At 34.2% G+C, this 25876-nt stretch overlaps 3 protein-coding genes and 1 long non-coding RNA gene across 9 annotated transcripts; 2 read left to right on the top strand and 2 right to left on the bottom strand.

Annotated features, from left to right (window-relative positions):
- Positions 1-10: 10 nt before the first annotated feature.
- Positions 11-5467, bottom strand: LOC104780225 (kinesin-like protein KIN-7B). 5 transcript variants are annotated; one of them, XM_087510171.1, is made up of 16 exons: positions 5119-5394; positions 4874-5010; positions 4539-4785; positions 4358-4447; positions 4147-4247; positions 3949-4062; positions 3780-3861; positions 3556-3623; positions 3350-3409; positions 3159-3283; positions 2744-2942; positions 2204-2341; positions 1985-2071; positions 982-1866; positions 551-858; positions 11-467 (listed from the first exon to the last, which is right to left on the bottom strand). In XM_087510171.1, the coding sequence occupies exons 3-16, from the start codon at positions 4771-4773 to the stop codon at positions 137-139; spliced, it is 2823 nt and encodes a 940-aa protein (XP_087366297.1). In that variant the 5' UTR covers positions 4774-4785; positions 4874-5010; positions 5119-5394; the 3' UTR covers positions 11-136. The 5 variants fall into 5 exon arrangements, with proteins under 5 accessions (XP_087366297.1, XP_087366298.1, XP_087366296.1 ...); XM_087510172.1 differs by having other exon boundaries at positions 4869-5010; positions 5119-5392; XM_087510170.1 differs by lacking the exon at positions 4874-5010 and having other exon boundaries at positions 5119-5467.
- A 10048-nt stretch (positions 5468-15515) lies between these two features.
- Positions 15516-18302, bottom strand: LOC147945755 (uncharacterized). Its single transcript, XM_087510169.1, has 6 exons — positions 17572-18302; positions 17009-17141; positions 16620-16907; positions 16309-16536; positions 15837-16221; positions 15516-15727 (listed from the first exon to the last, which is right to left on the bottom strand). The coding sequence occupies exons 1-5, from the start codon at positions 18108-18110 to the stop codon at positions 15838-15840; spliced, it is 1572 nt and encodes a 523-aa protein (XP_087366295.1). The 5' UTR covers positions 18111-18302; the 3' UTR covers positions 15516-15727; position 15837.
- A 1459-nt stretch (positions 18303-19761) lies between these two features.
- On the top strand, positions 19762-21710 carry LOC104780224 (patatin-like protein 2). Its single transcript, XM_010504725.2, has 6 exons — positions 19762-19980; positions 20081-20449; positions 20540-20701; positions 20860-21162; positions 21246-21418; positions 21522-21710. The coding sequence occupies exons 1-6, from the start codon at positions 19849-19851 to the stop codon at positions 21598-21600; spliced, it is 1218 nt and encodes a 405-aa protein (XP_010503027.2). The 5' UTR covers positions 19762-19848; the 3' UTR covers positions 21601-21710.
- Positions 21711-22768: 1058 nt separating this feature from the next.
- LOC147945754 (uncharacterized) lies at positions 22769-23951 on the top strand. 2 transcript variants are annotated; one of them, XR_015596143.1, is made up of 4 exons: positions 22769-23013; positions 23122-23163; positions 23293-23451; positions 23522-23951. It is a non-coding gene; the product is annotated as an uncharacterized LOC147945754 (long non-coding RNA). The 2 variants fall into 2 exon arrangements; XR_015596142.1 differs by having other exon boundaries at positions 22791-23013; positions 23531-23951.
- The last annotated feature ends 1925 nt before the right edge of the window (positions 23952-25876 follow it).

The following is a 25876-nucleotide window of genomic DNA, read 5'->3' as shown; positions in this document are numbered from 1 at the left end:
AGTGATAGGATTTTATAAAGAGAGTTTCACAGATCGTGTGAATAACCCTCTCTATTTAGCATCAAGAGACTTTGAAGTTAAACGATTTACAAAAAGAGAAATGTAGCCGTGTTGGATTATATATCAGCTACAACAACTAGAGATGTAACAAGTTGGATATGAAGTTCCATCCCATCATCCATGTCTTCTTATCTGAAGGAGACGCAAAGTTGAGTTCAAACATTTCCTTTCGTATGTTCTCACCCGAGTCACAGAATCCGACAAGCTTAGCCACGATCTCCGCACTCTCTCTCACGTGGTGCATGTTGTGAGGATCTGTCCAGAGTTTGTTAATGAACTGATGCCTCCTTTGTTTTCCCACCGGCGGCACATCCCATTTCAGGTACAGCATCTCTCTTTCCTCTGCTCCTAGCTTTGTGTTTACCCGTTTCGCCAAATACTCTCTCTCCTGCTTCAATGCTCTAATACTGTACACCAAAGACAGACATATGCTTGTGAAAACCCTCATAGAGTCAAAGAAAAGGAAGAAATAGGAAAGCACTTGTACTACCTCGATGCTACGTAGCTTGCTGGTTCATCCCCAAGCAATGCAGGACTCGCATTCCCAAGCTCGGCCAAGTGCTGTTCGAGCCATGTCAGCCTGCGGAGCTCAACTTCCATGTATATTTGATCAGCTGGATCTCCTTTGAATAACATGTAGAACTGTGTCCTGTGAATGATTGAGATGTGGCACAGATGCCATAACATTATGATTTGCTTTCTCTGCTCTTCAAAACACAAGGGCCAATCCATCTGAGATTCATCGGTTGCATCGGACTCTGAAGCAGGACCTGTCTCGTTTGCCTCCAGTTCTAACACCTAACATTGACAGATTTTAAGTTACTGCTTCCTGCATCTAAAAGCACTGGACAAATTTTCCATCCAAAGGCGAATATGACAAATTAAAACATGAATGAGCACAAGTCACAAGTTTAAACTGACCTGGCAAACAAGAAGCTGCTTCTGGTATTGAAGCTTTGCCACACGTTCTTTCAATCCAGTAACATAAGCTTTGATGTTCTGTATATTCTCTTCGGCAGCATTCTTAAACATGCGCTTCATTCTCTTAACATCGACTGAATTTGCTTGTCGTGATACAGGCGTTCCTTCCCTTGACGGTGTTCGACTATGGTTATCATCCCTCTTTGGTGGAGTAACTCCAAAAGACAATGGGGCTGAATTAGCAGACACAACATTGCTCTCAGGAGCCTTATTTTCTGTCCCAGAAAGAGGTGAACATGGTGCCCGGATCATATGATGTATGTTAGGACTATTACTTAAGCCGAAGGGAAGAGTTCTCTTCTTTTTCGTCTGGGTCCTGAAATCTGGAGTCTGTTCATCTGTCTGAAAAGACGAGACAAGCATGTCAATAGTGTTCTGAACAGTCTCAAGCTTCTTCTCCAAAGCTCCAATTTCTTGAGAATTCAGCCTGGTTATTTCTTCCTTCAGGTTAGCTTTATCACCAACTACAATTTCCTCGGTTATAAGGTTGCTCTTCTGCATGTCCCGGATTTCTGACAGCATTTTTGCAACTTTTTCTGCAGCTTGTTGATCACCCAGTTTATGGGATGTCACTTCTTTATGAATTAGCTCCAGTGCTTGGTTTGCTTCCTCACCCAACTTCTTTTGATGCTTTTCAAGCAAACGAATTTCTTGGACTAGCGCTGTTGGATCTGCTGAAGTTAAAGACTGCCTCACATTATCCTTTCTCCTACCACGAGTTGTTCTGCGGCTTTTCGGAGCAGAATTACTTGGAATGGACTCCTCCTCAGTATGGTAGGAGAGACACCTTGCCACTTGAGAAATAGTTTCACACTCATTTGACCCCTGTAACCAATTATATAAGCATGTGTGCACAAGGTTGAAGTTATCCCAGAAAATTTTGGAATCTCATATTAGCACATGAATGAGCACAAGCACTGGAGCTAATTCATAAAGCACATACCTTCAGTTCCTTTGCTTTTCTTTCTAGATCAAGTTCAGATTGCGCAATGTCTCTCTGACGCTTTAGCTCTTTCATTTCGGATTCCATCTGCCATTAGTTTAAAAATTAAGTTCACGTCCCATATGGTTTACCTGTTTTAGTCTGTGAGGTCCACATTTTCGAATATGCAGAAGAGATAATTCAAGATGTAGATGTGGTTCTGAAAGTCTAGGTCCATACCTGTTGGATTTTCATCTCTTTCTCAATTAACAGAGACTTTAAGCAGGTAGATGAACTGGACTCCGGGCTTCTTAACTCTGACTCGAGTTTGGCTACTTTTTGCTGCAGATGTTTCAGCAACTTTTTGTCTGAGACAACCTACAACAGAAAATCACATCCCTAGAATGAGTACCAGCAGAAGGTCAACACCATTTTGTTTTTCATCAAACACAAAGAAGTTTGAAGCAAAAGAAGTAATGTTAGTGGTAGAGCGACAAAAGAAGGCTTTGAAAATATATGTATCTTAATTCATGGAAAGAGAAGAATAACTGTACAGTCAGATTAACCTTCAAAGATTGCTCAGTTTCTAGAATTCTTTCAATATAATCGTAGATAATTGCATATGTTCTCTATAAGATGATGATTGCTACACACGAACGAAACTATGTTTGCAATGAAAGGCCAAAGAAAAGCTATAGGGTGACAAACGCAAAGTTTTATATGATCATCCTGTTTCTACATAACGAAAGACCTCTATAAATATCTAACTAAGTGGCATACCATGTTGACTTTAGCGCAGTTGGTGACTTCCTTCGCACTCATGGCAAAAGAGAGTGTCTTTTTTGTCTGTTCAACGTGGCTCAGTGCTGGGCTAATCGTACATATAATTGCTGTTCTAGCATTCCCGCCAAGTGAATTTTGCAAAATCCTTGTCAATTTTGAGTCTCTGTAAGGCACATGATCACTTCTTCGACCAGAACTACAACCAAAATAACAAAATTAAATAATACAGAACCTTAACTTTTGCATTTCCAATCTATGCTGCCACTGGAAAGCAAGGTTTTAAGCAATATAAAGTATTAATGTTTTGCTAATATCTTAAAATGCCGTACCGGTATAAATGTTCATCAAGCTAAAAGGTAATTTAGACATGCCCAAAGACAACCATAGTGTTCAAAGTATTGTGCTTTCTGACCTCAGTTTTCTGATCACTGTAGTAAGTGTCAATAAACTACGGTTAATATGGCTTCCTTCCTTCAATCTTAGACCATCTGCGTTTGTTTGAAAAGCACGTTCGCTTCCAGCAAGATCAACAAGATTCTGCACCAATGAAATTGTCTTAAATACCAAGTGAAGCTTCAACCCAAAGATAATAAATTGACTTACCAGAGTTGCCATGAAAGACTGCACACAGCCTGCTATTTCCCTGAGACTGCTCTGGATGGTCTGAATATCAAAAGCACAGAACATGAGAAATTGTGGAACGTGGTTACTTTCACTGTATAATAGGTACCACTTGTCTGTGTTTAAGAAATTAAAGAACTAGAGTATTAATTCAATCATGCAGCATATCACATTAGCATAGATCATACCAGCCGGATAATCTGATGCGATCTTGAACTTTGGTCGTTCAAAGCAGTTTCACCTACTTGCCGATGATCTGTAACAGCAAATGGAAAATCACATAATATGAAAGAAAAAGATGATATCATTAATCAGACATATTTTAGATATGTCTACATAATTCTGAGGCTTTGCTCATCATCAAATGCATAAAAAGATACAGAGCATCTGAACAGGTGACAGGAAGAATTACCTTCACAAGTGTGAATTAAATGCTGTAAATGTTGCCTGCTTTCTACCACTTTCTCCACCAGATTTTCCACAATGGTTCCTTTCTGCAATATAGACAACATTCTTATACTAGCCGAGACAGTATATGCCTCTTTGAGCATTTGACTTAGCGTTTCTGACCCTTTACATACCTCTGGATCATCTAACAGCCGAAGGTACCCAGAATCACGATTTAAAAGGTCAACCACGTTCTCGTTATAGATCTCCAAGGCAGATACTTTCAAGACGAACCTCCTTTCTTGAGTCTGCATAGATTTCAATAGATACATATATAAAATATCATCTCGTAACTTAACAATAACTAGGAACCATCAATTTTGGTCACTCACGTTTCTTATATGCTCGTATATATCGTTAACAACACTTTCAGTAACCCCCCTCATTGTAAACGTCTTGCCACTGCTGGTCTGACCATAAGCAAAAATAGTTGCTGCAACGAATAAAGACAAGAGTTGACTTATCCAGATGATAGCTAAAGCTTAATAAAAACGAAAGATATCTTTAGATGATGGGATTTTGAGAGATATCAGTTCAATTTACCGTTGGTTCCTGCTAATGCAGATAGTGCAACGTCCCTAGAACCACCTTCATAGACTTCTTGTGTTGCACAGGCTGGCTCAAAAACTTTATCTACAAGTACAAAGAAGGCAAATGAGCTAATATAACAAAAAAAAAAAAATGGAAAGAAGAAAAAGACAGATAAGCAAATGAGAATGAATACCAAACGAGTATTTCGTTGCAGGCCTCTCAGGGTTGGGATTCTTAAAGACGATGGTCTGATCATCGGGACATTCCAATGCAATGAGATCATATTTGGCTTGTTCCCTCGAATTTAGTGGTCTCATCCGAATAGTGACAAGAATCTTCTCCTCTGTAACTTTGGAACCACCAGGAGTATAAGGAATATTATTAACCCTGTCAATCTTACTTAACGGTGTTCTCGGAGGTCCCATCATCTTCTTTTAAAACTGAAACCAAAATTAGAAACTGAATTAGCTAGGCCTTTAAATGTTACAAAACCTAACTATATACAGTGATCACATGATTAAACCTAACTATAGATCGTAATACTCCATATGAACGAACAACACACATTCGTCTCAATCCAGTCAACCTAATCACCGACCCCAAGATCTTCTTTCGAAAAATCAGTAATCGTAACTGTTAGATTATTCAGAATCCATCTACGGAAACTGGAACAACGCGCATAGTTGAGAAATCCAACATAACAGTCACCTGAAATCAAATCCAGAATAGGAAAGAAGAAAGAAATTAGAAAAGTTCAAAGAAGAATCACTTACAGTTACAGAGACGAGAAGGGATTTAACAGTGGGAAACGCCGTCGGAGGATGAAAACGCGGTGGTCGGCGACGGACGGCGAATCTTAGAGCCGGAAAGAATCAAAATTCAAATCGACGGGGAGATTGGGAAGAAGATGATTAGGGGGATTTGGGTTTCGCAGAAGCGAAATCGAGAAACCAAGATAATGTGTAACGGAAACTAATCTTCTTGCTGATGATGCTTTCAAAGGCTTTCTTCCTCTTTTACTTTCTTTTTTTTTTTTTTTTTCTTCGCACACCTGAAAGAAATATTTTGAACATTTAAACGGCCGAAGATCGAGGGTTCTAAATGTGTCACGTGTACGACTGTAATTTTCACATCGGGAATAGTACTTCTCACCTTAAAACGACGTGGTTTACATTGGAAGGAGAAATTTTTTTAGTCGTCGTCACCTTTTTCATATGTACAAATTTTCATTGCTATAAAATAGATGAAAAAGGTTACAAAAAAATAAGACTATGATATTGTAAACTACGTCATGAAAATTTAGCCCTATTTTAATATATATAGATGAAATTAAAGATGAAAAAGGTTCCAGTATTGTTGTATTATATGTATTATTTCCAGTTTAACCCTATTCTATATTAATAACTAGCTATTTTTACCATATAAGACGACCACTCACAGAACCAGAAAAATTATTTATGGGTGTCATAATATTTTTTTTTCAAAAGAAAAAGTTATATTAAAACAATGTTACTAGAAAAATTCATTACAAATATAAATTCTAAGCTCAGTCATACTTTAAAAACATTCTAAAGATGAAGATGGAAGAGGAAGAAGAGTCCACGTTTTTGAAAAATTATGCTTTTGCCGTTTAATGATTTTATCAACTTATGTTTAACCATACAAATATAGAATCGATTGAAATTTTGTTAATGCTAAGCCCAATAGTTTGTCTAAAAAACCCAATGATCATATGTTAATATCTTAAAATTATAGAAAAACTTAATAGAAAATGAAATATGAAAGAATCATGGAATAGCTAGAGTTGTATTTTTATTTGAAGGGTGTCAACAAAATTTTAGAGGGGTGTCAACAAATTGCTTAGACATGTGCAATTAAAGTTTTTAATAAAAGCTAAACCAAAATTTATAATTTCATGGGTGTCATATGACACCCCTAATACTTCTCTGCCTCCGGCCACTGAAGACGACTATGACATTGTTGTATTATATGTACTATTTCTAGTTTTACCTAAAATTCTATATTAATAATATACTCATAATTAATATGTAAATAGAATCATACCATAACATTATATTATCACCACCACTACTTTATTTTTTAAAAAGAATTAATTAAGTATACTTATTCTTTGATTTCATCGATTAATACAATTATTGTGGGCATGCATGCACACATTAATTCATTATTGTGGACAACAACTTATACATTTATTTATTTGTTTATTTTCAACAACTTTAACTGCATCAGCTCAAATATCTAACTAAAAGAGAGATTGTCTACAAATGTGATACTAACAACACGAAATTTTAGTGCCAGGAAATCCGCTTTAACATTTACACGCCTAGAAACAAAAGTAATAGAAAAAGAATCAAACTCCTCCTTATCACTCGCAATATCGTTCATGTAGTTATTGAAAGCCGACCACTCGGAAGGGCAATATACCATCTTCACCAAGTCAAAGCAATATGTGAGAAAGGCGACATCAACAATATCAACTCCAATCATATATTGCATAACCCATACTAAAACTTCCACCTCTGCGTGAAGGGGAGACAAACTTTGCCGACGATTAGTAGCGCCCATTGAAGTCTTTTTGTCACTCGGGAACAATACCAGCCTAACATGGAGAATCTATCCCCATCTTTCCATGAGCCATCCACAAAATAGCTAGTGATTGCCCCGTCGAGTTCATCAAGCTCACTGCTCTAACCTAGCTGAAAATCACTAGTCACAGCACAACTATGGTCCTAAACGGCGAAAATCAACCCTAACTATTTATGAAACGCTTATTTATATCTGAATTTTAATACCCAACATAAATCAACCTAAATCATCCAAAAATTCAAATTCTATACCTGAACTATGTAAAATTAGGCCAATTTCAACATCTATTTAAACGGTGTTAATTAGCCAGTTAATGGTGCTGAGTTAGACTACACCATGGCGTACACGTGGCAAGACAGATCAATACGACATCATATTGGTTGCAAAATAATAAAAAAATCACTACTAGTAGGTTTTGAACTCGGGTGGACCGCTATTTAGTCTTTTCACTCTAACCACTCAGACACATGGACTTATTTTGTTTTATCAACCTAAGTCATCCAAAACTTCAAATTTTATACATGAACTATGTAAAATTGGGCCAATTTCAACATCTATTTAAACGGTGTTAATTAGCCAGTTAACGACGCTGAGTGAGTCGTACAAAATAATGAAAACATCACTATTAGTAGGGTTTGAACTCGGATGGACCACTATTTAATTTTTTCACTCTAACCACTCGGATACATCAACTTATATTGTTTTATTAGATAACATATTAATTATATCTAGCTATAAAGCGATAATTTGGACTTATCATGTCCGTCTCTCCTCTCTGCAGATCTCCCAATCTCTAACCAACACTGTTCTATCTTTTACTACGTCAATTAACCTCGGGTTCTGTTGACTCTGACGAGAAGCGTTGGTTTCTCTCCGTCGAAGCAATGGACCTCATGCCTTCTTCAAATTCAGAGAAGACTTTTTTAATTTGGATTATGATTTGCCAATTGATGATTCAAATTGATACATATACCTTTAATGGCAGAACAAGAATCAAATCGATATGTTCAACTTTGTTTTCTTTTCCGATTTGATTTTTGGATTCTACAGTTTTTTTTCCCAAGTCGTCTCCGTTCCCATGGGAAACAAAATAGGGAAAGATAAAAAGAACAGATAAAATAAAATAGAATATATAAAACTATTTTGCATTACAGGATAATAAATCAATATGGCCGAGTGGTTTGGGATTCATTTTGGTAGTCTTTGCTATGCAGGTTCGAGTCTTGCTTACAACAGTTTTTCATTATTTTGCAAGACGCCATATTGAAATGTCTTGCCACATGTATGCCATGGTGTCGTCTGACTCAGCGCCGTTAACTGGCTAATTAACATTGTTAACTATATACTGAATTTGACCAAATTTTACATAGTTCAGGTGTAAAATTTGATTTTTTGGATGATTTAGGTTGATTTATGCCGGGTACTAAAATTCAGGTAGAAATAAACGTTTCACAAATAGTTGGGGTTGATTTTGGCCGTTTTCCCCTTTATCCACCTCTAGTTGGGCCTGCTGCCAGGCATTGGCCGCAGCCTCCACCACCCTTAAAACCTCGTTAGAACTCACATCCTGAAATAGTCTATCATTTCTAGTCTTTCAAATATATATATGTAAAGTTAACTTTTCTCTTTTCTCCTTTCTCCACATTATCATTGATACTAAGATTTTTGTGTCTCCTAGTATGTCTCAATTAACCTAATGCAGTTGTAGTACAGAAGGTGTCAATCCAATTAGGAAACTTTACTAACAATCAAGCTGCACTCAAGTAGTCACAAGTTAAGCCAGATTCAAAATGAGTTTTTGTCTATCAACCTAAAGTGAACGAGATGTAAGAACAAAACGAGTTTGTAGAACAAGAGCTAAAATACAATAACGGGAGAGAGCAAAAACAAGCTAAACGAGCAGAGACAAAAGAGCAAGCTATTGCAACAGAAACAAAGAACAAGTTTAAAGATGTAAAAACAATCAGATAAGTAGAGGCCTTAAGGATGGGGTTATTGATTTCGGTGGAGTCTCTTAATCTACCTAGAATGCCTAACAGAACACAATCAAGCTATCCCTAGACAACGAACATCACAACTTAGCTAATCCAATCTCTTGAAAGAAGCTACTCAGACTCAATCACTTTCAAACCTAACTCTCGCTAGAGAAACATGATTAAGCAGGCATGACCAACAAGTTCATTCACGTCAATAAACACCCTAGACATCCAATCTCTTAGGCCATGAATGTAAATCTCTGGTATTAGTTTGTTCAAGCATCCCATAGAACACCTTTTGGGTGTTGAGATGCTTAAGATCTAATCCCAAATGATCAGTAAGAAATTAGCAGTAAGAACACTAATCCAGAAGGGAAATCGAACAATCTAAGCTTAGGCATCCTATTAGACAAAGATTCTCCACCTAATATATCTCATCCTCAAGAACCCTATTTTACTACTCAAGAACAATCATCATCAAAAACACAGAAAACCCAGAGTACACTAAATCAAGCATGACTAGATAGATAAAGATGAGATAAACAACTTTGCAGAAAAAAATCAAATACAAAAACTAAAAGGATTAAGAGATATCTTGATTACAAACTCAGAAACATTTTGGTGGCTACCTAAAAACCCTTGGATAAAAGTTATCTTTTGAGTCAAGACTTAAAAGAGTATTTTATAGCAAAACATGGAAAACCCTAAAAAATAAAACGACAAAATAGAAAGGCGGTTCAGGAACTCTTCTCGAACGCGTCTTCAGAACAAATCCAGAATGTCGGTTTAGGAGCGTCGATCGAGTTGCGTCGTGAGAGTGATGATCGAGTGGAAGTCTAGGAAGTTTGATCGAATGGCGGTTTGAGATCCTTGATCGAGTGGCAGCTTGAAATGATCGATCGAGTGGCAGCTTGAAAACATCGATCGAGAGGCAGCTTGAAATGTGTCGTCTGGGAATTGCTGATCGAGTCGCATGGTGAGGGTCCTCAGGAGACCTCTTGGGACGTCTTGTTCGAGTCGCTGCTAACATGTCCGATCGAGTGGGAGCTCTCCTTTACGTGCAGGCCGAGTCGGAATTCAGAACGTACGTGCATCCACTAAAACAGTGATATCTTCTGAACCACGCCTCCGATTGGCTTGCAGTCAACGGCATTGGAAAGATGACTCAATTCTCTACAACATTGGTAAAGACGTCGAAAGCTGAATCCCAAAGTAAAATCTTCACTCGACTCGATCAAGGACGTGGAAGGTTGGGTCGCGCTGGGTAGTGTAGATCGAGTCGCTGGACTGCTCTCCTGCTCCGTGTTTGCTTTTGATTGTTTAGACATATCATAAAACACCTGAAACAACTCCAATATGCAAGATGCATGCGAGACCAATGCGAAGACTACTTAAATATGTATATTATGCAAAAGAGACGAAAAACAATGCAAAACAAAAATAAATGGGAAATGCATAATGAAAGAGTATAAAATATACACATATCAATCATCCACCTAAGTAATATTATCTATTTTTCGCATAAAAAAATACTATTTTAAATATTCATTCTTTGCATATTTACTACTTATAATTAATAATAATAAAAAAATAAGTAAAATTAATTATTATTTTTAAAAGTAAAAACAATAATAGAAATTTGTTTTAGTAAATAAGAAAAAATAACTATATAAAAATGAATTAAGTAAAATAAATAATAAATTTAAATAGTAAAAATAATACTATGAATTTGTTTTAGTAATAATGTTATTATTCAAAGTTTAACCAAAAAAATGATCATATTCCAAAATTTAGAATGGGTTAATGAAAGTTAGAATGAAAGTAAGATTTTAATCTATGGTGGAGTAAAAAACCAATTTATGTAATTGTATTTATAAAAATCTAAACATAAAAATAAAATTGAAGTGAAATATTAGTTTCTAAGAAACATATACTACAAAGATTTATTATTAAATTCACTTAGAAAATTAAAGATTAATTACTCAACTAAGGGTAAAAGTTTTGATCTAAAATCAATGGTCACAAAATATAAAAAAAAAATGATATGTAAGCCATTACAAAAAGTGACATGTGATTTGTGTATCATATTTCAGAAGACATATTATCAATTGGAGCTACAATTCTATAACATGATAAAAAAATAAAAGATAAAACAACCTTGAAATTTCATCAATTTTATCAAATATTTTTACGCAAAACATTGGCTGAAAGAACATATTTAAAGTATACTATGTTTTTATAAGAAGACAAAGTTGAGGTTGCATTACAAAATTAACATCTGAAAATAACATATGAGGTTTTAGAAAATATTTAAATTGGGTTAGTGAATGATATTTATTGGCGGGTTTAACGGTTTCACCATATAAGCATTCTTGACTTGGTCGAAAAATTTATTATGGCAGGTCATACACTTGGACAATCCCGTTGTGGCGACATAGCACTAAAACTGTTCATGAAACTTTGTATATTTGCATTTAATGTGAGATATCGATATGTTTAAATGATATTTATAATTAGGTCAATATATGTTGTATATCACTTAGTAAAGTAAGTTTAGTGTTTATATAGATTTATACTCAAAAGTTTGAATAATTATATTTGAGCTCAAGAATTTATATTGATAGAAAATATTTTAAATTAAAATCTCATGCGTGTGGGGGTACAAATTCTAGTATACCATAAAATCTAAAAAAAATAACAACTTATACATTTTTTTTTATTTCTTTTTAATTTAACGTTGAATTTTTTAAAATTCTGTTTAAGTATTTAACATAAAACTTTAGTGAATTAATGTCCGTAAAGAATAGTTAAAGAATTGATCCATTGTACATTTTTTTCCTTCTTCTTTAACATTTTTTTCCTTCTTCTTTACATTGTTTAGTATTCTCATTTTCTTCATTGATGAGGGGAAGAATTTTTTTTATTTATTGAATATTGTTAGCTAACCCAGGGTTATGTATTCACTTGGTCAATTGTTTGGTCTGATATTTTACAATTTGTACTTACTTTCCGTTCGATGAAATATACAAAAAAACTTGTAAATTAATATTAAGATGACAGACCACCAATTATAAATATACAATAATGTGGTGCATTACATCATATCACTACAAGAAAAATTGCTTATAGACACAAATTTTTTTGTAGCTATGCCCATAATTTTGTGGCTATTATGCCAATATCCACAAAAAGCCACAAATTTGTTTTGTGTCTTTGAGCTCGTAGCTATCTGATAATTATGTCTATTTGAGGAAGCGTTGTTACCAACTAGCCACAAAGAATTGATTACAAAATAGGTTATATAGATTAGCTTCCTTAGTTATACCTAAATACACTTAAAGAGAATATCCCAAAGAATAATACAACTTAAAGAAATAAAATCTTTAACAATCATATATTGTTAGGCCATATATACTGTTAGGCAATTAAAGAAAAAAAATATAATAAAATTTTGGATTTTTTTTTTTTTTTGGCTCAACTTCCACTTTCATTTACCTAAATCAAGTTATACAAGATTTGTCCTTCCTTACAACACTTTTAATCCAATTAGGCTTTACAGAGTATAATTTGGGGTCATAATTCTCAAAAGAGAGAGATTCCCTTGCTACTCTATCAGCCACTCGATTGCATTCCCTTAAGGAAAATACTATTTTGAACTCCTTTAAATTGAGAAGCAGATCGTAGATGTCTTGGAGCATTGGAGCAAATATTGGCCAGATTTCTGCATTATTAATCAAGTTGACTGCTTCTAAAGAGTCTGACTCAAGTATGATACGATCATAGTTGAGTCGAATCATAGTCGTTAGTGCCCTTCTTATTGTCTCCAATTCTACTTCCAGAACTGATCTAGTCTTGCGGATGGCCTGTGCTCCCAACCATAAAACATCACCGCCTGAGTCTCAAAGACCCATCCCGTACCACCTTGGGTGTTTTCACCTATCCATGCACCATCAGTATTACATTTTACCTAGGTACTTGGAGGCGGACTCCATTTAGCATTTCTCAATGCTCTCATACCAGACTGTCTTCCCTCTGTTTCCATCGTGCTGTTCCTCTGGTTCCACTTATCAGCATCCTCCAGAACTTTCTTAACCGTATCATAAGGTTAAAATCTTGGAAATTAATCACGCTTAAACGTGATTTCCGATTAAGCAAACAAAATAAGATCTTAGCTAATAGCTTTCCAAACTTTTAGTATAAATCATTGACATTTCCATTCACTGAAATACACCATATTCATACCCAAAAAAAAAGTTTTTCAATCTATAAAATATTCAAGCTTTAGTAATATTATTCTTTAAAAAAATATCTATTCAACTAAAATTTTGACGGAGTAACGGGTCAAAATTTGAATATTTAAATTCAATTTCATATATTTCTTTTGTTAAATTGTATAATTTTATATACTATTCTAACTTTTTAAAATAATTTAATTTGAAATATTTTAAAATAGTTTAATTTGATATTTTAAAGAATATCATAAATATATGATAGATCAAAAAGTTAAAAATTATGAACACTCTAATTTGATTTGTTATAGCACGGATAAATAATATGTCAATATAATATGAAAGAATTCCAAGAAATATGACTTTTTGCTAAAGCACGGGTTGAAATTTCAAAAAATATATTTTCTCGGATTAAATTAAAGTTTGGAATAATGTTGTTTGGTAGGTTTTCTCGGTCAAGATGATTTTGACAAACATACGTTACATATTTAGTCCTAAAATTAATATGTGGTATACTATGGGTTAAGTCATAGAATTAACAATCAAAATATAATATATAATTTTAAACACTAAACAAATCAAATAAAATTAATAAATAAAAATTATTTTTTTATCACACAACTTAATTTGCGGTATACCATGGGTAAAAATCTAGATCTACTAGAATATATTTTACAAAATAAAATAGATGTTATTTTTATAATTCATATTCAGCATATATTTCATGGCATAGTGTTTCATCCAAAAAAACTTTAAAAATAAATAAAATAATCACAATATGTTTTAAATAAAAATTACAAAATATATAAAAGAAATTTCAACCGTGTTCTAGTATGGGTCATACTATAGTTGAGAGTTGAGACACTGTAATGGTGGTGAATTCAACAAATATTATTTTACCGATCATATTTTCCCATATTTTTAATATGTTGGTGCTTCTTTATCTGATTTTTTTTAACAAATTCATATATCATTCTTAAAAGAAACTTCCTTGTGTTTTTCTTTTCATGAGCTTTTTCCTTCTTTTATGATATTATTATCCAAGTAGTCATGTAAGATGCAGTATATCTAGTTCATTGGGTCAATATGTAGGAAAGTTGGAAAAATGAGAATGTATTGTTGACTGGCTGCTAAAACCTTAAAGACTTCTAGTATTACCGTATTATTATACCAGACAAAGATATATCTTGTAGTCTTTCTAATTGTCGCTTCGTTGATCTTATTGAAACTTTCGTGACTCAGACGTCGTCTTCATTCCATAGTAAATGTAAATATCAAAAATTACACTTAGCATACATGCATAATATTAGAGCATGAGAAATGCATGTCACTCCAAACCTTCTACAAATTATATTTAGCTTGGTACGTAGATCCTGAATCGTTACAGAACATTATATTTACATCATGTAATAGAAATCAAGAAAACAAAAGAAAAAAAGTAGTAGAAAGCAATAGTAGTATTTTGAGGTATACATAGTCTAAAAAGTAACTGCATGAGTTTCGTCGAGCATACACGTACGCTCCACTATCCCATCCACAGATCCACTATATTGCATTTTGATGATGTTTATTGCTGACTCCTGAGTTTTTGACACGTTTAAAATGCTGGATTTAGCTCCTAACGTAGGTTTTAAGGAAGCTTTAGTATTTTTGACATAGAATTTGAGACAAATTGTATATTGGATTAGCGCGTGGAGAGTTGCAGCCACCAACCGTTGCACTGCTTAAACAACATATTTTATATGACAAGTGTATTCAAGTGATGCAGAATAACGAAAACACTAATATAAAATCATTTTCATTAATTCAACTATATAAATTAAACATACTGTTAAAATAATAGTAATAAAAAGAACAAAATACACTACAAGAAAACAAGCCAATAGCGACTACACTATTAGTCATTATTTAGTCGCTAAAAGGAGTGTTACGACCAAATTGCGACTAAAACCTGTAGTCGCTAACTGAGAGTCGCTAAAATTTATAGTCGTAATTTTAGTCGCCAAATGGCGACTACATTACGACAATCTTTTGTAGTCGTAAATCAGTCGTAAATCAGTCGTAATGTAGTCACTAAGTTAGTGACTAGTTTACGACTACATTAAGACTATTTGTATAGTCGTAAATTAGTCACTAAATGTAGTGACTACTTTACGACTACTTTACGATTATGTATTTAAATAATATTACATATAAATATTTATATTTATATTATAAATATTTATTTTGATTTATCTTTAATTTTATATTTGAATTTTGTTTTACAAATTCTCTTTAATTGGATTTACATCTAATTCTTATATTTGAACAATTATAAAAATAACTACAATTAATATTACATAAACAAAACACATCTTAACAAAACACATCTTAAGTATCATCATATTCATTACAACCCAAGTTCAAAAGATTAACAAAAAGAAAGAAACATCATATTCATTACAACCCCAAGTTCAAAAGATAACAAAAAGAAAAAACATTGATCAAGAAAACAACAAGAAAAGCTTCTTCCAATCGTTTCCCAAGTTAGCTTCGTCTGCTTGTATCCTTCTCAAATCTGGAATTGATCCCTGTTATAACACAATACCTTAAGGTTCTGTCAAGTTGAAAAAATGAAGGTACAAAGAAAAAGAAATGATCCCAGATGATTGTATAAGATGAGCTAGAAGTGAAGAGTACCTTAAGCAGATGTTGATGGAGTTGGAGTTGTCTCTTTAGCTGAATGGCTTGCAACAAACTTCTGAAACCGCGGATCACATTCCCTCAGAAAATCTTCCACGATGGAGAATTGGTCAATCTTGCCGTTCTGGGCAGCAATAACTTTGGATTGCGCAGCAAGTTCTGCATCACGCCGCTGCAGTTGAGCAGCCTGTTCTTCATCATGCGCAGCAAGCCGCTCCAGTTGAGCAGCCTGTTCTTCTATCATGCGTTGAGCTTTCTTCAACTGTTCTTCGAGAGCCACAAAGGTAGTTGAGCCACATGCTTGCTTATGCGTTCCATCGACAAGGCAGTCCTTGAGGCTTCCAACTCCATAAGGTGTTCCTCTTGAATCCTTCTCAGTGGACTTGAAAATAAGAGAAAAGTGGAGGTTAGAAGATGACAAATTAAACTCCAAGACTATAAATGTGTATTGGTTTTTTAAAAAAGTTACCTCCAGGAAAATTTCTGTATATTCTTCTGTTGTGAGGTCCCGTGGCCGTGATTCTCCATCTGACACAGCAAAAGACTCTGCCTCGAGCTGAGACAACCTCTCTTGAACAGTCTTCTCATATGTCCCTGCAATCTTTTCTGCCTTCCGATCAACATATGTACCATCAGGCTTTGTATGTGCCTTGATGAAAACCTCACCAAGTCGGACTTCTCTTCCCAATTCCTCAACCTGCAATGTTATAAGAGATTAACTTTAAAAAATAACAGTTAAGTAAGAATAACAGTTAAATAACAGAGTAAATAACACTTAACCATTTCGTCTTGAAGCTGTTGATAAGACTTTGGCCCTGAGAGGTGGACATGAGGACCTAGGCCGTTACGGTCAGACATACGGGCCTGAGAGTAGGTTTTACTCTTTTGTTGTGCTTCTTCAGTGTCCCAGTAATCCTCCATCGTGCTCCAGAGAGTGTCTCCAATCCAGGTTGGTTGAACTCGACTAGTCCTCACATTGCTAACCATGTCTTTGATCCGCTTTTGACAGATTTTCTCAAAATAAGCTTGAACAGTTCCGGTTATCAAAGGATCCCAGGTGTGGGTTTTCTAGAAAAAAGGAGCTATTGTTAGTGAAAAGAAGACATGTAAAGCTATGTGACATAAGGCTTATTGTAAGTGAAAAGAAGACATGTGACATATATCCTTACCGCGAACTCAATGAAGTATCTCTCTTGTTTGTCCCGCGGCACACATGTCCAGCTGTAGAAGGGACCTTCGAATTTGTTTAGAAGAATTTTAGTAATCTTCCGAACAAGTTTTGACCCTTTGTCACGAGTAAACCTCGAAAAGAAACAATACAAGAGGCATCAGTTAATGAGTCAAAAGAAACAATACTTCAACCAGTAAACATAAACAATACTTCAACCAGTAAACATAAACATGAATCTCAATACACAAGCAATATATCATAATACACAAGCAATGAATACACAAACATGAATCTAAAGACACAATCCTAAAGACACAATAAACCAAACGAAATCATAATAAACTTACTCTCGTTATCATAATCACAATCCTAAAGACACAATAAACCAAACGAAATAAACATAAACCAAACGAAATAAACATGAATCTAAAGACACAATCCTAAAGACACAATAAACCAAACGAAATCATAATAAACGAAATAAACATTGACCTACAGATTTCTCTTCTAACATTCACAAAACACCATTACAAAAATAACAAAAAAAAAGAAAAATCATACCATTGGGTGTTCGGTAAGGGTGTGGGAGAGAGGACCGTGGTGAACTTATCCCGACCTGGCACCACAAGCAGGGCATTTAGAGCCCGAACCACGTCCTCCTGGAGCTCCGGCAACACCGTAGAAGTTTCTTCTTCGAAGTTGTTGCCCTGGGACGATGGATGCGATGGATGACTACGAGTCTGATGACTACGAGCCTGAGAGCGTTGAGCTGGAGAAGGCGGAGAGTCATCTTGAAGAGTTGCATGAGTCGCTGGATTGTAGTTAACTTCTACTGAAGGAGACCGGCGTACTTGAGGTGGAGGTTGGCGAGTAACGGAGCCCTGAAATAGTTGTTGAGGCGGAGGATAGTCCCGGATCTGGGATTTCGTTGAATGTCGTGGCAAAATGGGGACTTCATCAGGTGTCTGCTGCGTACGAGGAGCTTGGACTGCCGGCGTGAAGTCGTACTGACTGGGTAGATTAGTATGTCGTAGTCTTGACCCTCCGGGAATCTGAGAATGATTACGATCGAGTTTTCTCTTTCTTCCTCGAGCAGGCATCGTGTGATGATTGAGACAAGAGACTGAGAAGAGAGATTGAGAAGAGAGAGTGTCGATTGAGAAGAGAGATTGAGAAGAGAAAGACGATTGAGAAGAGAGAGTGTGAAGAGAGACTGTCGATTGCGGCTTTAGGGTTTGTCTCGAGGAACCCTTGTCTCGAATGAGAAGAGATAAGAAGATTAGGGTTTTTTTTTTAACGGAATGTTAATGGATTTGGGCCTAAATTGGGTAATTAACCTAGATTTGGGCCTAAATTAATGCAATGACCTTAAACAAAAAAAATTTCTAAGTTCAATAATTCTATATATAACTAAATTTAATAATTTCTAAGTTCAATAATTTCTAAATTCAATAATTTCTAAGATTAAGAATTAATTTATAAGTTTAAGATTAGAGTTTATAATATATTATTCTATATATAATTTCTATCTTAATTATAATAATAAATCTTCACATAAATTATTTTAGTATTTATTAATCCTTAATGAATATTGAAACAAAAAAATAAATAAGGAAAAGATTCTATATATAACCAATATAGATGCTTTAAATAGAGCATATTCATAAGTACAAATCCTATGCAAATATTGTTTGTGAATAAAAGTAAAAAAATGATAGGCTTCTTAAAAAATGCATCGAACGGATGCATCATAACTCTTCTACCCGAGAGACATCTATTGTTCTTGCAAACACTACATGGACAGAAAAACTTACCGCCATTATTCTGAACTGTATCTTGGCTACTTCCAAACGAGAATTGGTCCAACCCCACTAATTCGAATTCTAATGAAAAATTTCCTGCCATTATATATATATATATATATATATATATATATATATTGTGTTTTTTTAAGAACTATATATATATTTTTTTGGAGAAAATAAAAGTTTTTATAAAGTCAAATTTTTTTTTTGATCTACATTTTTTTTGGGGAAGGAAAGACAATTGTGTTGGCATGAGATGACAAATGGATGCAATTTGTTTTTAAAGACTACATCTATGCCACTAATAGGCGACTACTCAATATCAGTTGGCCCCCACAGAAAAAACACGTTTTTTAACTGTCTTTTATGACTATTTGGCGACTACGCGGTGACTGTTTAACGACTCGCCGAATGAGTCGTAGAATAGTCGCTAAATTGACGACTATATTACGACCATCTAATGTGGTCGTAAAGCAGTGACTGTTTGGCGAGTAAATTACTGTAGTCACAACATAGTCGCAAAGTGGTCACTATCTGGTCGTTATTTTTGGCGACTACAAATGTAGTCGCTACTTGTAGTCGCTAATTGACTGTTTTCTTGTAGTGATATGAGATAAATTCTTATATAATAACTCATGCATGAGCTCTTGGTAAACAAATTTCATCTTACACATGTGACATGTCACTTATTTATTCTCTTTATTTAATTAAAAAGAAGAAGAGAAGTTTGATTATCAAATGGTTGACGTGGTCATAACTAAGGTGGAGGAAGAAAAGAGGCTTACGAAAGTCCATATTATTGTCTACAAAGCAAGAAATCAAGAACCAATAAGATTGGAGTTCAACACATGTCACAAAGAGATGAAGCTACAAGTTAATTTGACGAATGCATATTCTAAGAACTTAAACTTTGAAATAGCAGCCACTATGTCTATAAATACATAAGAGTTTACTAAAACCTCATAATATCTGACAATCAAAGTCGTATCCCGTCAAGTAACGATACATTGCTTTCTTTTTCTATAAGATATAAATGGAGAGTCCGAAGTCACCTATTCAACCCCCGACGTATGGAAACTTAGTCACAATCCTCAGCATCGACGGTGGTGGAATTCGTGGGATCATCCCTGCCGTTATCCTTGGTTTTCTCGAGTCCGAACTTCAGGTATATATACATGTGCTAACTGCTACCTAACTATGTATCATATCTAGATATATAATATTATATTTTTGTGTCTAAATTTTTAACATATTTGGATGCACAGAAATTGGATGGACAAGAAGCCAGGCTTGCAGACTACTTTGATGTAATGGCAGGAACAAGCACAGGTGGTCTAGTGACAGCCATGCTCACCGCTCCTAACAAGGAAGGTCGACCCTTGTTTGCAGCCTCTGAAATTAAAGAATTCTATCTTGAGAACTGTCCAAAGATCTTCCCTCAAGATCATTTCCCATTATCGGCCGCCAAAAACCTCGTCAAGTCTTTGAGTGGGCCTAAATATGACGGTGAATACCTTCATCAGCTTATCCATGCGAAGTTGGGTGATACAAGGTTGCATCAAACACTTACCAACGTCGTCATTCCAACGTTCGATATCAAACATCTTCAACCTACTATATTCAGTAGTTACGAGGTTTGTTTAGGCTCTTTTGTTTATGTGAAGTTATGGTATACCAAATTTACAAAACTTTGTTATAATATAGGGTGACTATATATCTCATAGGTGAAAAACAATCCACTAAAGAACGCAACCCTTGCTGACATTGTCATCTCAACTTCAGCAGCCCCTACATACTTGCCAGCCCATTTCTTCACAACTCAGGATTCAACTGGAAACATTAAAGAATACAATCTTATTGATGGCGGAGTTGCAGCTAATAACCCGGTAATATACCAGAGATTATATATTATTGTTGCACAGTCGTAGTAGGGTTTTTTTTTTTTTTTATCAATTAGTATTTGATATATATCAACATACAATATAGAGGGGGCCTCGAATAATATATCACATAATTGTTATTTGTCACGTACGTACGTATATAGGCTTTGGTGGCCATTGGGGAGGTAACAAAGGAGATTACAAGAGGGAGCAGTGATTTTTTCCCAATAAGGCCAAATGATTACGGAAGGTTTCTTGTGCTTTCGCTTGGAACCGGAAACCATAAAGCCGAAGAAAAATTCAATGCAAAAGAAGCAGCTGGTTGGGGAATGCTGAGTTGGTTAACACACGACAACTCTACACCTCTCATTGATGTTTTCACGCACGCTAGCTCTGATATGGTTGATTTTCATCTCTCTTGTGTTTTTCGAGCTCTTCATTCCGGAGCCAACTATATTCGCATCCAGGTATCAAAATCAACTCACTAAACTTTTTTTTTTTGTCGTCATATAACTTCTAAGATATAGTTATGCGTTTCAATTATATATAGGACGACACATTAACTGGGGATGCTGCTTCTGTTGATATCGCAACCAACGAGAATTTGGACAATCTCGCCAAGATAGGAGATGAACTACTAAAGAAACCTGTTTCAAGAGTCAATCTAGACTCGGGTTGTAACGAAAATGCTTATCAAATGACCAATGAAAAGGCTCTTATAAAGTACGTTCATCATTATTGCATTTGTTAGCTTGATCCACTCGTATGTATATACATATTTGCTAATATATATTATATTTTTTTTCTTTTTTTTTTGCTTATGAAGGTTAGCAGGAATACTTTCAAAAGAAAAGAAGATCCGAGACATGCGATCACCTCAGGGGAAAATACTAAATATGAAATAAAGAAATTATATCTAATGTATATCTATTGTTGATGATTTGTATTCTTTCACTAATACACGTTTGATTTATATTAATTAATAAAAGTTTGCGTCTCATTCACTACAAAAAAACAGGGATTTTATGACTACAAATGACGACTATATTTGTAGTCACCATTTTTGGTGACTACGTAACGACTAAGAGCCAACAATTTTACGACTACAAATATTTGGTCGTATATTAGTCGTTTTTTTGCGACTATATATAGTAGTCAGTATTTTAGTCGTAATTTAGCGACTATTTAATGACTATATCGCATATCGGAACAAATAGTCGCTAAATAGTCACCAATTTAGCAACTAATATACGATTCATGGTAAAAGTCGCCAGTTTAGCGACTAATATGCGACTCATAGTAACAGTCGCTAAAAAGTTGCATATTAGTCACTATTTAAGAAAATTAAATTTTCAAAATTTAACTTCAAACTCTTAACTAAACTCTAAAACTTATATCTTAAACTCTAATCTTAAACTTTCAATTCTTAATTTTAGAAATTAACTCATAAACCGTAAAACCAAAACTTAACCATAATAATATATGTACATAAAACCAAGCTCTTAATACTTATAAGAAAGTCTAATTAATATAATACATCCAAAAAATGAGATCTAACATTGATAAAAAAAATTATAGTTTTCCAAAACTTTTTTTTTTTATCAAAACTTTATCCTAAATCTTCAACCTATACCCCAAACCCTATACATTAAATCCTAAACCTTCTTTAAACTTTTATAATTCTTATATAGAAATTAAAGCATAAACCATTCAACCAAGATATAACCATTATATATGTATAAAAGCAATGTGCAAAACTATTTATTATTTACATATAATTCAATCCATCCAGAACTATTTACTTATAATTTATTTAATATAGTCATTTTAAAACCTAAAACAAATCATATTTTAAATTTAAATCAAATATAATATTCTTCTAAATCTAAAACCCAATTCCCAAATTCTGACGTATGAATTTAAAACTGCAAAATATATGAAATTATAAAGTTTTGATGCAATTAATTATTCTTTAAATAATGAAGCGTTTTCATTGGATGATATGTAAACACAAGGATTAACCCTATCAACCGTTGATTGATTTAATCCAACGGACCAAATATCTTCCTTCTTTTTCTCCCCTTCTCTCTGTCATTTCCTTCTCCTTGGCCGATGAGACTTTCTCTTCTTCTCGTCTCCTTTTTTTCTTTTTTTCTGTGTGGCGATTCTCTTTTGTCTCCTCCGCCAGTTGCTTCAATCAATTCCATCTTCATTTGTGTTGTTGTTTTCATCCTCTCAAGTTGTTAGATCGGGTACCAGAGCACTCTCTCGCGGATCTCAGATCTTAGATCTCAACCCCATCGTGTCATCGATACAAGGTAGATTTGCTTCCTTCTTCTTATTATTCTTCTCAATTTTGGATCTATAAATTGAAGTCATAGTCATAATTCTTCTCTACGGCGGTGGTGGTTCACTCTCCTCTAAAGCTCGTTGTCTCCCCATAATTATGGCGCTGCTTACCCTTCGCGGTAAGTTCAATCGTTCTTTCTTAGAGATTTTGGATTCAATTGAACCCAGTTTCTATGTGTATCTACAATCGAATTGGATTAGGGTTAGCCATTGATGATTATGTTGTCTCCTTGTATTTTTTTTTTCAGTGATGTTATCAAGGGAACAAAACTATCTAGGACGAGCTGAGTGTGTTCTAGGATTATATGAAAGAGGTTCAATGTTAGGGTGAAGAGTTCGATCTTAATCGACCTACTGATAGATTTGTGTGTATTTCTCAAGCTCTTGAGGATATTCGACAGGGCAAGGTTTGTGATATATAGTAGTGATGGTGTTAGCTTTTGATGTCTTTGAAGGAGAGTATCTTATTTTTTTTAGGCTTTGCAGATCGTAATTGTTATAGATGATGAGGACAGAAAAACGATTGAGATTTGATAATGGTGGCATCGTTGGTAACACCTGAAGCTATGGGCTTTTGTGGTTAAGCATAAGACTGGAATCGTGTGTGTGAGCATGAAAAGTGAAGCTGAGATTTCAAAAGTACAAATCAAGCTGAGATTCAAGATGCCGAGAAGGATGTGGTATGTTAAGGTCATTTCAATCGGCACAAAAGGCTTCAAAGATGGAATACAAGGCAATCGAGACTTGAGTGTGTGCTTCAAGCCATTAATTATGTATAGTTGTTCATCTACTCTTTTTATTTAAGAGTATGATGAATTCTTATTTTGAATTATGTTTATAATTTTATTTTGTAATACAGTTTTTTTCTTAAATCACGATTTTATAATAATAAATATATTATTTTATTTTTTAGTATCAATTTACTCCAAACAAATATTATTCATAATTTAAATATATTTAAAAGTCATTTCTAAAATATAAATATTGTTATTAAAATAATATATATAATTTGTATAAATGATGTATAAATACGATGATAGTTGTTAAATAGTCGTCAATTAGTCACTAAATTTGACGACTACATTACGACTACTTGTAAACTAATTATGTTCATATTTTATTAATCGTAACATTGTCATTAAATAGTCGTAAATATTTACGACTATATTACGACTACGTTTACGACTACGTGTTTTAGTCGTAATTTAATTGCTATTTACCGACTATTTTACGACTAAAATTTCTTACCGACTAACGATTTACGACAACACTGTTTAGTCGTAAAATAGTCGTTTTATCTGATTTAGCGACTATTTAACGACTATAAGTGCAGTCGTAAATTGCATGTTTTCTTGTAGTGATTATGACAAATGGGAATGGCAAAAATTGTTTGGTCTTCTTCCAACATCAGTTTGAATAATATTTCAGATAAGCATCAGTTATCCATTTTTTTTTTCTTTTTTAGCTACCTAAAGGACACCATTAACAGGAATTCCTCAAAATACCACTATTTTAGTTTTCTTTTTATCACTCTTTATTTTTATTTCTCCCAAAAATACCACAAATTTTTTTTTTCCACAAACATAAAAATTGATTTAAGGATGACAAATTTGTTATTTTGAGGTTTGGGTTGACAAATTTAGCTTTAGGGTATAGTTTTTAGGGGTAGAGTTTAGTGGTTAGGATTTAGAAATTATATTTTAATCTTAAATTTTAGTCCAATTTGAAGTATTTTTGAAAAAAATAATATATATTTTAGTAGTATTCTTGGAAAATTATTAAAGTGTGGTTTTTTTGGAAAAAAAAATTAGATAGTAGTATTTATGAGAAATGACCTACAATTAATCTATCTTCGTTTCCATGGACTAACAAAACAAAAGTTTGCATATCGTTAAGAAATAATAAAAATGATGTGAAAAATTTATCATACCGTATATCCCACTGTCGTGATCTTAGAAATCTTAATTATAATTATAAAAACTTTTGCTTATTCTTGTTAAATACATGTATACATGATCTTGAAAAATATTTAAAAATGTAAAAACATGATAGTAAACAAAAATTGCTTGTATTATAGATCGATCATGCACGAGCACGTACGATCAAAAAGTTTAGTAAAATTCAATTATTAATTAATATCAATGTGGCTATTCATGAAATTAATTAGGAGATTCTCCTTACGCAGGCTACGTCCAATTGCTGTAGTGTTTGTTAGATGCAATATGGCCATGAATTTCTTAGACCAGTCATCAAACAGTTGTAAAACCAAAAGACTTCATTCTTGACGATATTTATGACATCCATATCAAAAACAACTTCATATATTGCTTTGATACCCGCCTAACTTGTATTCTTAAATGGCTCTGATATAATTTACGAGAATATGAGTGAAGTTGAGGTCAGGTCGGATCCATCGATAGGTGGCTCTCCATTGGGTTGGATTTCTTGATGTATCAAGATTACGAAACAAGTCGGTTCTAGAATTGATCTCGTTTGGAAAGCCGTATATATCTCTCTTCTTATGGTTGGGCCATATGAGTGGTTCTACATCATTTCTTATTTCTGTCCGAAATAAGACTATTTTCTCTTGATCACTTTCCTTAATGTGATGGATTGTTTTGGTCAGTTTCGAAACCCAAGTTAAATTTACGAAGAATTCTCTCCTAGGAGTAATTTTGGTGGTTTGATTTCGAGTATGGCTAAACTCTATTGACCATCTTCAAATCATAGTTTGGCTCAACCATTCTCCTTATACTTTTATGTGAAATGGTCGGAGTAAATTCTTACCCGGACAACTTATATCAATGTTTGATGCTGATGACCTCATCATTT

This window comes from Camelina sativa, chromosome 4 (assembly GCF_030686135.1).
Source record: "Camelina sativa cultivar CO46 ecotype springtype chromosome 4, ASM3068613v1".
Lineage (NCBI taxonomy): Eukaryota > Viridiplantae > Streptophyta > Magnoliopsida > Brassicales > Brassicaceae > Camelina > Camelina sativa.
This window is presented reverse-complemented; position numbering and strand designations above follow the sequence as displayed.